The sequence below is a fragment of the Rattus norvegicus genome, chromosome 7 (assembly GCF_021556685.1).
Source record: "Rattus norvegicus strain SHRSP/BbbUtx chromosome 7, alternate assembly SHRSP_T2T, whole genome shotgun sequence".
Taxonomy (NCBI): Eukaryota; Metazoa; Chordata; class Mammalia; order Rodentia; family Muridae; genus Rattus; species Rattus norvegicus.
In genome coordinates this window covers 92,859,089-92,877,118 of record NC_141540.1, presented here as the reverse complement: position 1 = coordinate 92,877,118, position 18,030 = coordinate 92,859,089, and the positions used below count along the sequence as shown (strand labels likewise).

General features: G+C 42.1%; 1 protein-coding gene across 1 annotated transcript in view; it reads left to right on the top strand.

Moving 5' to 3' along the window:
• Positions 1-6,439: 6,439 nt before the first annotated feature.
• Positions 6,440-18,030, top strand: part of Eif3h (eukaryotic translation initiation factor 3, subunit H) — an 83,249-nt gene continuing 71,658 nt past the window's right edge. Inside the window, 1 exon segment of the mRNA NM_198751.4 lies at positions 6,440-6,601. Within this exon segment, the coding sequence (NP_942046.1) occupies positions 6,470-6,601 (132 nt within the window). The 5' untranslated portion in view covers positions 6,440-6,469.

Genomic DNA, 18,030 nt, shown 5'->3' with positions numbered 1-18,030 from the left:
GTTTTTTTCTTCATCTCACAAACTGAAATAAAAATATAAAAAGCCAGAAAAAGGATATTTATGTCTTTTTCCCTACAGCATGATCTGCACAGACACAAAAATAATATGAAACACGGAGATAATATCATTATTAGACATTTCATTGTTAAGTAACAGTGCTCCTTCACCTTAGCTCATAAATGGTAGTATAGAACACAGTCCATCTCAGAACGATGGCAGTGTCTTTGGGAATAGGAGGAATAGGACACAGTGTCTGATCACAACCTACCGGATTCTATCTCACCAAGGCAGGACTACAAGCTACAAAGGTGCCATAAAGATTGGCCTGGAGCCCCAGGCAGAAACATTCCTTATCTCTCTTTTTCTGCCCCATCACCAAAGGTGTTGCTTAGAACCAAGCTGGGAGGATTCCAGGAGCAAGGGCAGGATGGCCTCACCTTGCTCTCAAGGAAAGCAGCCACAACAAACAGAAACATGTTAAAAGAAAGTTCCTATAGTGAAATAACATGCAGTGATGTTTAAAAAACAAAGTTTGGTCCATCTTCAGGGTTTTCTATTCTTGGATTTTATTGGTTTGAAAGGTGTCTCAGTGAGTCTTAGACAAGGAAGGGAAAGCAAGTAAGATCTTAAGGCTGGCATTCACTGGATTGTGCCTTCTCTACTGGGGAGAATTGTTCTGCAAGACCAGGCTGCTTTTTGTTGTTGTTTTTTGTTTCACTTTCCACTCAGCCTTTTGGTGATTCCTGTCCCCAGTCAGGAATCACACATCTGCAGGGTCCCTGAAGGGGGTCTGAAGTCTCTCCGTGCTCACCCCATCCCCCACTTCTCCTTTCTCTCTTCCCTTCCCCATACCTGTAATTAAATCTGGAATATTTCCAGCAAATAGAGAACTTTTAAAAAAAGCTTGAATTTCTATAATTGAGCACTGGCAATGCAATCAGTGTCTGCAATAGTAAACTGTCTTGTAGGGACATGGAAAATATAATGGAACTATTGTGGACAACCGTGTTTGTGTGATGCTCAGTACTCCTGTTTAATTTTTCCTGTTTAATGTTTTTATTCATCAGCATGTTTTAGGGTTCTCTCTTTCCCTCTCTTTAGGTTTTGAAAGGGATTTTTAGATTATTGATTTGAGACATCTGATTTTCTAGCCCAGGCATTTAGCTACAACTTCCCTCTCAGCGACAATATATTCCACAAATGCCAATATTTTATATATCCTGTATTTATCTAGTATAGTATATGAGTGTGCACTCGTGTGTATCACATCATGTGAATATTGTTGCGTGCTTGTGTGTGTACAAGAGTGCCCAGTTATGTGTGCATGAGTCCAGGTGTGTATGTGTGCCAGTGTGCAGGTATACCAACAAGAGTGTACAGGAGTGTGTGTGTGTGTGTGTGTGTGTGTGTGTGTGTGTGTGTGTTTATGCCAGAGGGAAACCTCAGGAATTCTTCCTCAGGCACCATATGCCTTTTTAAAAAAATTAAAATGACACCCATTTATTTATTGTGGCAGTGTGTCTGTCTGTGAGCATTATGGTGGACAGAGGACAACCTGCAGTAAGTTTTATGCCTGTACCACGTGGATTTGGGGGACTGAACTGAGGGTGTCGGGATTGGCAGCAGGTGCCTTTACCCCCTTTTTTCTAAAACATCATTATTCACTGGCCTGGAACTGGGCAAGAAGGCTAGGCTGGTCTGGCTTGTCCAGCAGGCCTCAAGAATCCATCTGTCTCTGCCTCCCTAGTGCTAGGATTACACAGATGATCTGTTGTACCCCACCTTTAAATGTGGGTTTTGGGGATCAAATACATGCCTCACTGTTTCCATGGCAAGAAGTCTATGAGCTGAGCTGTCTCTCATTTTACTACCAACATCTCTAAATCACTGTGTCTGAAGTGAGTTTCTTCTGGTCATTTACACTTAGGTTTATGTTGATATCTCTCTCTTTTGGTTTTGTAATTGATTTATCAAGAACACTTATATTATTGTAGCTACTTATGCATTTAGGCTTAGGCCTGCCATTTATTTATTTCCAGTTTATTGTTTTATTTCTTTCTTCCCTTCTGTGTTCTTGAAGACTATTTAAATATCTTTGAAGCATTTTTGAGATTCTCCCATTGTGTAGGCCATCCTGACCTGCCCAGAACTTCCCATTTTACTTTAGTTTCCCAAGTTCTAGATTTCAGGTTTGTACAAGCATACCTGATTCTGTTAGTATACTGTATTCATTGCGATAGCGTTTTAGTATACTTTTTTTGTAAAGCTGAATAGTCCCTCCTCTAGATGTTATAAATTATTATGGCTAAATTAAGGTAACTAGCTTAAATATTTGTAATATGCATTTAAACTAGAGTCATCAATTTTTTAAAAATTTGCTTTCTTAAACTATTTTAGAAATTTCCAAAGATAAGGAAAGCCTGCTTTTATTTTCTATGTTTTTAATGATCATGCTATTTCTTCTTTCATCAAGGTCTGAAATTATTTTTTTCTTCTTTTCATTTTCTTAAGAGGGAACTTCTTTAATAATTCTTTTCAAATTGGTCATGGGCAAGGGTGAGGGAGGAAATGCTGGGAGAGACAGCTCAAATTGAGGGACATTTGAGGGGTGGTATGGAAACCCAGTGCAGTGGAAAACTCCTTAAATATATGAAGACAATCCTCGTGAAATCTCCAAATAATGAGGAAGATGCAGTTACAATTGGCCATCTCTTGTTACCAGATGAACATTGGAGTTCTGGGACTGAGTCACATCCCCTTCAGTTGTTCATGGAAATTCCCAAGTGACCCAGGCTTTGGCCAAGACAGTAGGTTGCTCTCCACAAACTGACACCAAGACCCCATTGCCGAGGACAATAACCACATAACTCATTGACCATGGAGAAGTTGAGCTGGTGTCTATATAGAGCCTGCATCCCAACATTCCTGTGTCTTTGGTACAGGAAGGTAGGTACTCTAGAAGCTCCTGAAAAAGAAACAGAAACACCAGCCCTTGGTCTACAATGCTGTCCTGCCTGTAAGATATTCGAGGGCAATGGTGGCACAGAGCTTGTGGGAGTAACCAACCAGTGTCTGATTAAGGCCTACTCTACCAGATGGAATTCATAACCAACACTTCTTGGGTTACTAAGAACCAATGAACAGATAGCTAGAGTTCTAGGGTAAAACCAAATATTACTGGTCTTAGAGACAAACACAAAACAAAACAAACAAACAAAAATAAAAGGAGAGTTGGGAGTTGGTGTCACATGCCTTTAATCCTTGCCCTTGGGAGGTAAAGGCAGGCAAATCTCTGTGAGTTCAAGGCCAGCTGGTCTACAGAGAGAGTTCTAGGATGGTCAGGGCTACACAGAGAAACCTTCTCTTGAAAGACAAGACTAAAAAAAAGAAAAGAAACAAATTAATAAAATGACTCCTAATGATATTCAGTTATATTCATAGATCAGTGCCTTACTCAGTCATCCTCAGAGAAGCTTCCTCCTGCACAAGAATGGGAACAAATTCAGGAATTTACAGCCAGACATTATCCAGACACTCAGGCACAGACACAGACACAGACACAGACACAGACACAGACACAGACACAGACACACACACACACACACACACACACACAGACATGCAAGGGGGAGGAAGAGACAGAGGCAGAGACAGACAGAGAGAGAGACTGGGACAGAAACAGACAGAGATAGATCCTGAAATACATAGCTTTAAAAGAAATGTCTTTATTAAATCCTTTCTGTACAAGCTAAGGGATTCCCATGGAACAGGAAGCAGAGAAAGACTAAGAGCTGGAGGGGATGGGGCACACCAGGAGAACAAGTCCCTCTAAATCTGAGTAAAGCTCATATGAACTCACAGGGACTGAAGCAGCAATCACAGGGCCTATATAGAGTCTGCACCAGGTCCTTCATGTATATATTACAGTTTCCAGTTTAGGTTTTTTGTTTTTGTTTAGTTTGATTTGATTTTTGATTTTTTTTTTCAAGACAGCGTTTCTCTGTGTAGGTCTGTCTGTCCTAGAACTTGCTCTGGACCAGGCTGACTTTGAACTCATAGGTATTTGCCTGCCTTTGTCTCCCTAATGCTGGAATTAAAAGCAAGTGCCACTGCATCTTGGCATGATTTTTAAAATAATTTAAACATTTATATATTTGACGACTTTGGTGCTGAACTCTGGTTCTTTACGTTGGCTGGCTTCATCTAATACAGATGTGGTGATGGAAGGGGAGTTAGGTAGGGACTTCTCTGAAGGGACTCTAGCCAGCCCCAGAACTGTAGGCATGGATCTGGCAGACCTTACCCCTCTTCCCCCATTCCCTCTGCCTTGCTAAACCAAACCAAACCAAACCAAACCAAACCAAACCAAACCAAACCAAACCAAACCAAACCAAACCATTGGATTGCATTCCTAAAGCTAGCCAACAAGGTCCATTCCTTATTTGGCTAGTTCCTCCTCATGAGACTACCAAGTCCAGCTATCAAAGAGTTGAGTTCCAGCACTCAATCCCCGCCCCTCACCCAATTAACATGCCCAATTAAAATTAAGCACTTCATCCTAATATGGGTTTTCCCCCTTTACCTTTATAAACTGCTATGGGTCTCATTTGTCTACTCCATATCCAGAGGCAGTGTCATGTCAAACCATGTATGTTGTAGAATTAGCTAGTTAATATTTTTTTCTTTATAACTACCACACAGTTTTAACTCCCATTTAATTCTTTTGAGAGTTTTATTTCTGCTTTTTAACATCCTGTTGCTGGTTTCTAGTGTGAGGTTTTCTCTGTGAGTTCCTTACAGACTTGAAGAAGTGGGCATCGAATCATTAGTAACATTGTTATCTGTGCTGTCAGATTGATCTATAATAATAGGTCAACAACATAATAGCAACAACAAAAATTAAAACAGCACACAATATTTTCTGTCATAGTGGGACCACTTTATTACTTTGGAATACTGAGCAAAGAAATGCTTATTGTACAAATAAGGAATAGGGGGGAAAAGTCACTCTAAAGCAAAGAATTATTACAATGGCTTCCTACAACAGATGCAATGTTTTGCAGACATGATAATATGTATTTCAGAGCTCACGGCATAGGTCAGCATTATTTGTAGAGACTGCATTCTGAATACTTACCACGACATCAACTTCAACACTACACTAAAGAACTTTTTTTGGCATATTACTCAGGTAAATCTTACATTCTGGAGGGTGATCAAAGTTAATCATGTTTTAGGCATTTTCTTTATATTCTGAGTGGTTGAAGAATAAAGGTTCTTGCTTCTAAGTTCTTTCTGTGTAGTTAGGGTGATCCTAATGAATTAGGGTTAGGGTTAGGGTTAGGGTTAGGGGTTAGGGTTAGGGTTAGGGTTATTTTTTGTTTGTTTTTTGAGACAGGGATTTTCTGTGTAGCCCTAGTTATTCTTGGAACTGACTCTGTAGAGCAGGATGGGCTCAAACTCAGAGATCCACCTGCCTCTGCCTCGTGAGTGCTGGAATTAAGACTTAAATTATTTTCTTGAGTGTTGAAATGTTACTTCTACAAGTCCATTCACCAACTAATTTGTAATCTTTAAACTCGTTTGATTTATTTATTTATTTATTTATTTATTTATTTATTTATCTATTTATTTATTTATTTATTCCCAAAGGCACCTGCCTCAAAGAGTCATTGGAAGCTGAAACTGTCAGCTAAGTAAACAAGATAGCATTGCTTCTCAAAGTACTATGCAAATGATATTTAAGTGGGGGATAAAACTTTGCAAACTTAAGCTCTTACAGACATCTTTCAAACTCTGACATCCACAGATATTAGAGTCAATAATAAGACAACTTACAGTCTCACATGCTCACTATGGGGTCACCACATACAGGTTTTTTACATAATCCAAAAAGATACACCAACGCGTTAACTCCTTTTCACTCCTATCTGAACACATGAGGCAATTGAGGCTGATAATCTAAAACTTAAGGAAAGCAACTCAAAGCAGCTTGTCACTTTTTAACGAGGTCACCGTTGCCTCAGGCTCCTTGACAGTTGGTGAGAAGAGTTGAAATTAAATTAGCAGCGAAGGCATTTTTCATTCTAAATTCTCTCCCAATTGAGCTATTTAGGTCCTACCCAAGTGAAGACATTTTTACGTGGGAGACGCTACAGAAATACGATAGCCGTCTGCCTACTGGAGAGCAGGTCTACATTTAAAAGGCGTACTAGGGATTTAAGTAATGAGTGACTGACCCTAAACCACACACTACGGGCGGAAAGGTATTAGCCAGGCAAATCACGCGCGTGCGAGAAGATTCCAGCAAACGCAGGAAGAGAGTAGGGGGAAACACCAACTGGGGAGGCGTGGCCCTACCCGGGCGGTGCTTCCAGACCCCGCCCCTCACCCTTACGACAGCGTAAGGAACTTCGTAGTTCCGCTTCCGGCTCCTCACGCTTCTCTTTCTTCCTGTCTGGCTGGAAACATGGCGTCGCGCAAGGAAGGCACCGGTTCCACCGCCACCTCTTCCAGCTCTACTGGCGGCGCGGTGGGGAAGGGAAAAGGGAAAGGCGGCTCTGGAGATTCGGCCGTGAAGCAGGTGCAGATTGACGGCCTGGTGAGTGCGGGTCGCGGCCACAGGCCCACGCGTGGCGCTGATCCCTGCCCGGCGCGCTTCTTGCCGCTTTTCCCATGAGCAGGCTGACCGCGCTCTCCCCTCAGCGCGCTTCTCCTTCATCTTCACTTTTCCTCCAGAGGCATCACAACCTTTTCTGTTGTCTGATGAGAGGGCTGGGGGCTGAGCAAAGGGACTGGAAAAGGGCTATGAGATAGATTCGCATGGTCTTGTTTTTAGATGCTCAGGAGAGGACTGCTTACAACCAGATGACAGTTGTGATGAGAAGGGTTTAGGGGTCTGATTAGAGCTCTAGGAAGTGGGGAGAGGGCAAAGGAAACACTTTGGCTTCCTGGAGAGGCTTTTGCCAAGTGCGTTCTCAGGTGATTTACTGTGTTACTGTACTCTAGAGCACCACTGTACCTGGGATTGCAGAACTGGGGGAAACTCTTAGGCAGAGTTAAGTGTGAACCACAAGAAGCCGTAGAAAAATAGCCGTAAGTATATTTCTGGGTAAGGTCCATGTTCTAGAGTATCTGGAAGTTCGGGGTAAGGAAATGGATGGAGGGGAAAAGATGCGAATCTAAAATGATGTGTGAGATTCTAAGCTTTAGGGACATTACTCCTAAAGGTTGGGGTGGCACGTGTCTTTACTGCCAGCACTGGTGAGGCACAGGCAGTCAGATCTACACAAGTTTGAGGCCACTAGGGATTGATATCCTGTCTCAAAAAGAAAAGCACAGAAAAGAAAAGGGCATCCTCATGTTGTTTTTCAAAAGCACCCCTTTCTCTCAAACCAGTTTTTAGGCATTTTCCTTTAGTAAAGACCCTTGCAGGGATTTTAAAATTCATGTGAAAATTGTGATTTCCTCAGGCATTGTTTAAGTGGAAATTACGAGTAATTTCACTTTGGAATATAATTGAATTTGTTACGTTGACATGAGGGTTTTTTTGTTTTTAAATATAGCCCGATGTTTATAGACTGAGTCCTCTCAGTTCTGCCACCTGCTAACTCTGTGGCTCTTAGAAAGTTTGTCTTCACCAGCTTTAGTTCCCTCATGTGTTCAAGTGGGAGTGAGAAGTAGTTACGCATTGGTGTATGTTTTTGGATTATGTAAAAAACCTATATGTGGTAACCCCATGGTGAGCATGTGAGACTGTAAGTTGTCTTATTATTGACTGTAATATCTGTGGATGTCAGAGTTTGAAAGATGTCTGTAAGAGCATAAGTTTGCAAAGTTTTATCCCCCACTTAAATATCATTGGCATAGTACTTTGAGAGGCAATGCTATCTTGTTTACTTAGCTGACAGTTTCAGCTTTCAATGGCTCTTTGAGGCAGGTGCCTTTAGGAATAAATAAGTAAATAATACGTGTTTAAAGATTGCAAATTAGTTGGTGGGTGGACTTGTAAAAGCATTTTAAGTCTCTGCATTTTTGTATAATTTGAAACCACTCTTTGAATTTCTTGTTTGCTAGAGTGTAAAAGTCAACAGGTAGGTGTTATAAACCTTCTTGGTAGATGTCATTTCAAGGAAGTATTTTAGGACAGGGTTCGGACATGGTGGTACACACCTGTAATCCCAGCACTTGGGAAAGTACAGCAGGATTCTGGGGAGTTGTCTGTCAGCCTGGGCCACATAGTGAGACTGTCAAATAGACACATACTTTTAGGGCAGTTTAGGGCAGTCTTGGAACTGCGGAGGAGTGCTATAATCTCAATAGTTACAGTGTCAGGGCGCCTTAAGATACTTGAAACAATGAGATTGCTGCAGGTGGGAACAGACAGGGTCATTTGAGTTCAACAAGCAAGGCAGTGGACATAGGAAAGTCAAGATGCTTATTCTCAATTTCTGGATTCATGTATCACTGTTTCCTTTTATCTGGGGAGTGATTACTGCTCTTTATAAGAGGTTGTATTGATAATTTGCTTTGAAGATATACTTTTCAGTGACAAAGTACTCATGTCTTCAGTCAGAAGGGCCTCCACTGGTGTCCTGGCAAACCATACTGTGACTCAGAAGCTTCCAAGGGACCCATGAGTTAGAAGGGGGCCCTCAGATTGTTATGTACCTTTACCTATTGAGCCATGACGCTGGTCCTTAGTTCAAGTCTTGTTATGTCCTTTAATGATATCTTATTTTTTTTCTCATTTAATTTAAAAGTTCAGATCCTAACTCCCTTCATTGGATGTTTTCAGTGACTTCAAGGTCCACCGAGGTATAGTTTTTGCTTCTTGTGTTCTTGGTTTGTCTTCAGGTTTTCCCCTGTTCTTTCCTTACTTTGTCCAGAAGGATGTTTAGTTACCTGTGACCATTAGCCATTCCCTGACTAGGTCCTGCGGTTTGTCTTTTTTTGATCTATGGCTTTCTTCTTTCCCTCCTTGTCATGCACAATATTACCACATGTGGCTTAATAGAACTATGGTTTTAATCTGTAGTTTAATTTTAATTTGTATACTTCAGATATATTCTGTTCTTGATTCATTTAGAATCCATGGATTGATCTTCCTTCCTTCCTTTCTTCCTTCCTTCCTTCCTTCCTTCCTTCCTTCCTTCCTTCCTTCCTTCCTTCCTTTTTGTGACTGGGCCTCTCTGTGTAGTTTTGGCTGTCTTAGAACTATGTATGTAGATCAGGCTGAACTTGAACTCTGACAGATCTGCCTGCCTCTGCCTCCCCTATCATGCCCAATCCAGCTATGAATAACTTATCTTTAGTTACATCTACCTCTCCCAGATGCTGGCTTTCTTGGTAAGTAATGTAAACACGTTCCATTCCCACCACCATGACTATACATAGCCATGCATAGGTATGGATGGACCCAGATATTAATTTCATACTGATTATGTTTGCTTCTGGCATGTTACTAGTGGCTACAACCAGTTAGTATTATCCTTGGGAATATAAACTCCTGGTTCATATTGGAGGATAGATTTCAAGAATGCCGTGAGGTATTTATTTTATAATCAATGTATTTACGTTTATAATTAGTATAATCAATAAATTCATGGAATTTAGGTGCCTTGAGCAGTTCATCCATCCAGTTTTTTTGTTGTTGTTTTTGTTTTTGCTGTTGGGTTTATCTGCCTCTTACCTCGTGGATTTCTAACTTCATTTTGTGAATGTAAGACCATTTAAAGAGTCTTATTAGAATTATTTCTAACCTTTTAGAGTTAGTGTATCTGAATGAAGATTAAGAATGTAGTCTGATAGATTGCTTAGATTTTTTTTTTTCTTCCACCAAGACATTATTGGTTATATTAACATTTTGTAGTCAGAAAAAAAGCATTTGGCATACAACATCATGCCCCGTAACTTCTGGAGCTGATACGATTATTATCTAGGATGTTGTATATACACATAACATACATACATACATACATACATACATACATACATACATCTATCCTTCTCCCATGATATGCACATGAAGTTAGTAGAGTTTCAGAGACATAAAGTAAATTATCTTAGAGCTTGAACTCAAATCTTTGCCACCATTCATTCTGTCTTCTGTTACTACAGCTTCTTATGTTTTAAGACTTCATTGGTGGCAGGTACCGTTATAAGTGCTGTATTTGTGTATCGGGCATGTGGCTAGGCTAGAGGTCACCACTGGGTATCTTTCGCAATCATTCTCCACCTTTTTATTTTTCTTTATTTTTGGAAATCTTATATATGCATACAATGAATATGATCCTATATACTCTCTTTTTCCTCTTCAGCATCCTCTTCATGGACTCCTGGGATGCCCAACTTGGTGTGTGTGTGTGTGTGTGTGTGTGTGTGTGTGTGTGTGTGTGTGTGTGTGTGTTTAATTTACTAATCTAGTTAGTGCTGTCTATGCGGCCATCAGTACGGGTTCATTACTGGAATCTCATGAGTGGCCACCCTCAAAAAGGAATGACTTTCTCTTCCCTAGCAACAGTCCATTCACTGCCAACAGCTCCTTAGTAAGGGATGGGGCTATGTGTCCCTTCTGTGGCAGAATTTTGGCTGCCTTGAACTTGTGTGAGTAAGTCCAGCTTCTGTGTGCTCACGACTGGGATAGCTGACGTGCCCAGAAGACAGTAATTTGCAGCACTTCTATTGTTTGCCATTTCAATTCTTTCCTTCTTCCTTCTCTGTGATGTTCCCTGAGCATCAGTGGTAGAGGGGTTGGTGTGGTTGTCCCATTTAGAGCTGACCATTCAGTCTTGGAGTCTCATACTTTGACCAGTTATTCATTTTTTCTATAGACCAGTTTACTACCAAAAGCCTTCAGTTACCAAGCTTGAGAGCAGCTCGAGTCTGTGGGTATGCATATAATTTTACTTTTATTTTACTATTTTCTCTGTGACGGGGTCTTATTATATAGACTTTGGTTGTTCGGGGACTCACTCTGTATGATCTGCCTGCTTCTGCATCCTAATTTTGGGATTAAAGATTAAAGATGTGTATCATCATTCCTTGGCAAACATAAATTTTGGAAGTCAAATTGACCATGTCCATTCAGCAAAGTGGCAAGAGCCATTTCTATTTTAGCCTTTTGATCAGGATTCTCGTATCAGTCGTTAAGTTTGTGCCTGTGGAGCAGGCCTCTAGTCCAGTTGGAAGACTGTTAGCTACCCCAGAGAAGGTATGCTACTGTCTTACCAGTAGGCACATCTTGTTTTTTTAGGTTAGCATTGCAGCATGTAGAGTGTAGTCCTGGATAAGCCTGTCCACTTGGAACTGGGACTTGCTGATTAAGTTAGGCTGACTGATGGGCCAGAGTTACAGGACTTCGGCGCTCTTTTCTTCCTAGGACTAGAATGTCAGATACAAGCACCAAGCCTGGCCTTTTAGGGTGGATACTGAAGCTTGAATTCAGGTCCTTCTCAGCTTGAGGGGCCAAGCACTGTAGCAAGTGAGTTAGCCTCCCCAGCTCCTGTTAAGAGTAGTATACACATGCTCCCTAACGACGGTGTTACCTCCCCATAAACCTATAGTAAACTGAGAATATTGTAAACAGAATTACATTTCAGCTGAGAATGGGAGCATACCTCTAATTCCAGCATTTGGGGTGCAGGTCGAAGGATCAGGAGTTCAAAGTCACTTTTAGTTATATAGCAATTTAAAATCAGATGGGCTGTGTGAGATTGCACCTCGCTAGCTGGCTTGCTAGCACGTGGGAGTTGGCGTACCTGCTGCTGGCTAGTATTAGGAAGTACCTTACTGCAAGCCATCACCCCTGAGAAGTCCAAAATTCAGAATTACAGGTTTGATTTTTGACTGCTTTCCCACTGTGGTAAGATCACAAAAAGTGGTAATAAGAACATTGTATGTCCACCTTTATGGTTGTAGTGTTGAGTAGATTCACTCCTAGGTGGGAGACAGAGCTAAGGTGGAAGCTGTAGGAAAGTGGTGCTTGGTCATACAAGCTTGTAACCCCAGTACTCAGGAAGCTGAGGCAGGGATAAATCAGGAAGCAGCACTGGGGCTAAGTAGAAGTTGAGTAAATTTGTCATGGTCTCCCAGAAGTGGTAGAGCCAAGATATAAACCCTTTCTAGTCAGGGCCTTGTTAATATTGGTGCTGCCCTTTGAGGCAAGGTGAGAACATATGGTTAGAATGAAGAGATGAAGCTGTGAGTGGCTCAGGCACTTCTTTGGCAACTACAGTAGCTAATATTTCAATACTGCACACCCCTTAACAAGGGCGCTTCCTCAGCCTTCCCAGGAACCAACAGAAGTGTCCGGGTTTCCTGTTTGATGCCGCCCAGTGGACCTGCATTGGGGTCTGTAAATGCAGGAGAGCCATTGCATAATTAGTGACGTGAGGAAAAGCTGAAGGAAGAGCATCCAGTGCCACAGCTCACCAATCACTCCACAATGGCGGTCATGATATTCTTACCAGTAGAGGCAAGGCCTACATCTCTGCAAAGCTAACACGCTCTCTTGACTGGAGAGGCAAAGCAATTAAACTGTTTAATTTAGGCCAGAGTTGATGAGAGGCAGTGAGGTACAGGAACTATGAATTCTTTCCCCAGACACCATGGACGGCCGACTAAGCGGGAAGCAGCCCTAAAGGATATCTCAGCCCCGGGGAAGGTTATATTGTGGTTTTTCATGCCACCAACAGTTCTAGAAAACAGTGATCCCTGATTCTGCAGTTTGCTAAAGAACATGGTTACAGATATCATTGCAAAAAACAAAGATGGGGGAGCAGGAGAGAGGTCAGTACTGGGGATTAGCTGGTGCCATGCTTGGGGCCAGCTCTGGGGCCCAGGCAGGCAGGCCACTGAGATCCCCTAGGTGGACAGGCTATGCCCTACACGACCCAGACACCCAGAGGCCCCAGGCTGCCTCTAAGAAGAACAGTAAGCAGTGGAGAGGTGGAAGAGGATGAGAGCAGAGTGATGTGTGCACGTGAAGAGAGGTGGGAATGGAGATGGAGGGTAGTGAAGAACAGTCTGACGTGAGTAACCAGTGACCTAAGGCTAGGGCTACCACCGAGGTTCATGTCTGGGTCAGGACCTGTAGCACTAGGGGTCTTTTACCACAAGGCAGGCAGATGTCTTTGGGCTCAGCTGCTACCTGGGGCCATGTTACTATCTGAGGGCTGTGCGGAGCTGCACGGTTCGCCTGGGCATCTTGGGATAGCTGACCCTGAAGGCATTTGAGCAGAAGAGCTGACTCCAAGGTCATGAGAATGAAGGAGTTGGCCCTGCACCTTGCTTGGGCATAGTAGAGCTGACCCTGGTTGAGGGAGTTGGGGGTGAGCCAGCCCAAGGGCATTAGGGTGGGAGAGCTGACCCTGTCCCTTGGCAGCTATAGCATTTCCTGAGCCAGGCAGGGCAGTGCTGTGCTGGCCTTGGTGTGTGCATGCAGGAGACTTGGCAGGCTATCCGGATCAGCTACCACCTAGGCCCAGATCTAGGGCTTTGAATTGGCCTACCCCAACATCTACCCCATCTATGAACTGCTGGAGTGTGTGAAGGGGCCAGTCTTACAGATCCAAAGCTGCAGAATCTCCATGACACAAGGCATCCAGGAGTTCCAGAGAGGATCCAATATTGATAGGAGAAACCAGAGGACTTGAATCAGACCCATGACTCATTACAGTGAACATTTGCAATTAAAGAGATATGGACAAAAGGGTGTACTCTGGGATTCATCATGATACACTATAGCTTCCACAATGAAATTTTTCTTTTTCTTTTTCTTTTTCTTTTTTTTTTTTTTTCTTTTGGCAGGGAGCTTGCAAGGATAGAGGGCAGACACAAAGGGAATAGATTCAGTAGCTCTCAGGTAGAAATGATAACTATCCTCATATAAACAAGGGAACTAAAACACAGATTATGGATCTTGATATATGCTAAGGTTGGGAAATAATGTCTGTTTAGAACAGTGGTTCTCAACCTGTGGGTCATGACCCCTTTGGAGTTCAGCCATTTCACAGGGTGGTGTAAGACCATAGGAAAACACATGTATTTATATTATGATTCAAAACAGTAGCAAAATTACAGTTATGAAGTAGCAATGAAATAATTTTATATAGTTGGGGATCGCCACAACACAAGGAACTGTTAAAAGTTTGCAGCATTAGGAAGGTTGAGAACCACTGATTTAGAAATTATGTACAAAATAATGTATTCCTTGTTTCGTTGTTAGAAAAGTTTCCAAAAATGTGCTCTTAACATGTGTGAGATTTTTCTGACTTCTTTTTCATGTATCTTATAGTTCAGTGAATGTCTGAGTTTAGCAGTTATGTGATATCTGATTGTGTTTGTCTTTTCTTCAAAAGTATTTCACAGTTATTTTTTGTATGCTTTTTTAGTCCATGGTACTTGGATGTATCTCATTTGGCAAGGGGTGTGGTAGTGTGTTTACAGACGTGTACCTGTAAGCTGCTATTGGACGGTCCCTCTCAAAGGGGCTGCATCCAGTGGCCATGAAAGCGCAGAGTGCAGCAGCTTAACTAATGCCAGGGTTATGTCTAAAACTAAGAGGTGGGAAAGGGATCCTTCCATATGCCAGAGTAGTTTTCTGTATAGTACCAAGACCAGGCATATAAAAATTTATACTCAGAATCATAGTGGTAATTCAGCTGAACATAGTGAAATATGAAGCTTTTACCACTTGAGTTGGAACATCAGCTACATATTTACTGTAAAGTTTTATGTTCTTCCCAGGTAAAGTTTCTAAATATTACTTGTACTCACTGGATCCTGATGATTGTGTGAGGTTTTGTTTTGGACTCCCTGTGCCTTCTCTTAACCCTATCTACAACTAGCTTCATTATGTAAGTGACAGATGCTCCCTCTGACACACTCTGTAAAATAGTTTTTAAGAAGAAAAGCTCTGAACAGTTATTGTAAGGGAGGTTTGGAAAAACTGCAAAGAAGAAAATTAATTTGGATTGGGGCTTTTAAATTGAAAGTTGGGGATTATTGTCCTAGCGTTTTTCCTGTTTTTTGGAATGTGTAGAGTTGACGGCAGTAGAGTTAGAGGCTTGTGTGTTTGTGATTGTGCTGAGCACCCTGGCCCATTACCTTCCTCAGTAGCCCTGTAGGGAGTGCCGCTGACTTTCCCACCTGCAGAGAATTCCAGTCTAATGTTTGGCTCCATTGCCAACTGACATTACTATCTTAAATTTTTTTTCTGTACTTTTAAAATGAGGTGTTATTGTTAGTATGTGTGTTGCATGGATTCAATTGATTTCTGTTATTAGTGAATCCACTCTGTCTAAGTCACTCAAGCTGGGGGGACATCTTTGATGGTTTCTAATGCTTTCCTTGGGACCTCTGACGATCACGTGTTAGCTCTCTCTGAGTTTCCTGGCTGTTCTAAGAACCTCATGTATGTTGTCTTACAGGCCGTTTTGTACTTGGCTGTCCTGGACAGTGCTGTTGAGTAAACTTGCTTATAGAACACCTGTAGCATTAAAACTCAAAAGCCTTGTGGGAAAAGCACTGTCATATCCAACGTAAACGCACTTCACTGTATGATATTTAAATTCCTCTTTCCGCTTTGGAGGGACACTCACTCACATTCCATGCGGGCATACATAGTCATCAGCTCATTCAGAGGTAAGCCCTGAGCAGGAAGAGGAACTTCTGAGCTTACTGTAGTAATGCCCCTCCTCCCCCAGCTCCCCAGGACAGGGACTCTTTGTGCAGTCCTGGAACTCTCTGTATACCAGACTAGCCCCAAACTTAGATCCGATCCCCCTTCCTCTGCCTACTGAGTGCTGGGATTAAAGTTCTGTACCACCATGCCTGGTTTATAGTATGTTTTATAATGCTGAAAGCAGAAGGTCTGTTAATCTGCACACCCACTGCACTGGGTGATTAATATGTGCACATAGAACACAGACCGTGAGGAAAAAATGAGCAAGTAAAGAAACCAAAGCACCTGTGTTCCATGCGTCTTTCCCAGACAGCCGTAATTAATGGCTCTTTAACAGTCAGGGTTGCCTACCGTGTTTCCTGGCCTCGTTTAGCAAGTACTAAAGCACTTGATAATCCCAGTGCCCCCAAATTCCAGAATGACTTTTTAAGTAGTAGTCAGTGCATCTGAATATGCTGTAGTATTTTAAGGAATAGACATTTTGTTATTTATTGATTTAGTTTTTATTTATTAATTTATTGCTTTGCATGAGAAGAGAAATATATTTTGTTCCAGATAAGCCTTTCTGTCACTAATTTTACTTTTGAATAAACCTTCTAGCTGTATATGGGAAAAATTCCAGGTTAGTGTTCCTTCTGATGGTGTAAAGCTTATGCACTAAGCACGCTCGCTAGTTAGCCTTTGCTTGTCTACTTTAGAGCCTTTGGCTGCACCATTGTGATCCTGTAGGACTAAGGCAGAAGAAGAACTGTTACTTTGAAGAACTTCGTGAAGTTGTGCTTCTGGTCTGTTTTGACAGTCGTTAGTTGATTAAACTTTAACAATGCGAATCGTCAGTAAGCGTTAGCTCCAAGAGAATAATCATGAAACTCACGCGCTCTTTTAAAATGAGATATTCTAGAGGCGATATTGATGAGCTATCATGGAGCATTGTAACCAGTCTCACGTGTCAGGGGCAAAATAACTATTCTCACCATTGAAGTCCCTAAAGTTTACTCACATCAAAACTTAGCAGCAATGATTTAAATCCCATTTCTTCTTTGACTCAGCCAGTTGTGAAATGGAACTCCTATCCCACTTGAGCCGTAAAATGTGTTAAATTTAAGACTAATGCAGCTTTCTGCTTTTTGAGTTTACATTTTGGCAATAACTGCCTTCTTTGTTCAGTGTTAGAAAAAATGGTCTAGGCTTAACCAAATAAGAAAACTGCCAAGTTCACAGTTCTGGCAGTGAAAGAAGCCAGATTAAATGAAAGTCTAGATATTGACTTTACAGAGTATGCTAAAGGGAGATTTTGTGACATTACACTTTCTTTGAGAATAAAGTTCTTCTACAGTAATAGCTGTTCTTTGACAGAGATTGATGTGAGAGTTCAGGCTGTGGGCCTTACCTCCCAGTAGCTGCAGAACCCAGGAGAGCCAGCTAGGAATTGTATATCTCACTTGAGCTCTTCAGCTGGCCGGTGGCTGGGGTGGCTTGGGCCTACTGCTTTGCTTTGAACTTTTAAAGAACTCATAAAGTGGACATCACCATGGTTTGTAGCTATGACAAGTGAACTCTTTTGAGTGAAGTGGCTTAACAGGGTGTAATGGAGACCAGGCTGATTCCAGCCAATCATTCCGTGTGACCAAGGCTGGCCTTGTGCTCCTGATCCTTCTGCCTCCACTTCTTGCACTTCCTGCTGCAATTACTGACCTGCACCTTCCCCCCGGCTTTAGTTGCCCTCTAAATTTTTTGAGATGAGATTTCTCTGGATAACAGCTCTGGTTGTCCTGGAACTCAGTCTGTAGACCAGGCTGGCCACGAACCCACAGAGATCCACCTGCCTCTTCTGGGATTAAATGCGTGCAACACCACCTTCTGGCTTAGGCAGACGATTTTTAATAGCCACAATTTACAATGTGTCGTGCTTGAAAAAAAAGCTCAGAGGAATGTAAGCATTCTAGAGGGATGGCAGATCTTGGCAAACTTCACTCAGTGACTGAATGTTTTGCTGGGTACAGACAGATAAGGATAGGTGGGCTGTGTATTGTGGTGTGGCCATTGTAATGGTGCTGGTGCTTATTGAGGACTTAATTGTGTGGTCAGTGTGTCTCAGGCCCTCATTACTAGGCAGCGGCTGGAAGAGGGCTGAGCTTCTGGCTGGGTTTATTTACTGGGTGAATATGGCACTGTCTTACCTCTGTTGTAGAGAACTTGGAACTCAAGGAGGGCCTGTGCTGTGGAGGGAGATTTATTTTCCCTCCTTATACAAATAAACTGTGCAGAATAGCTAAGGGGAAAATGGGAATGACCTCAGTGGAAGAGAATGTACTTCGAAGCAGCCGTGGGGCTGATAGAGAAAG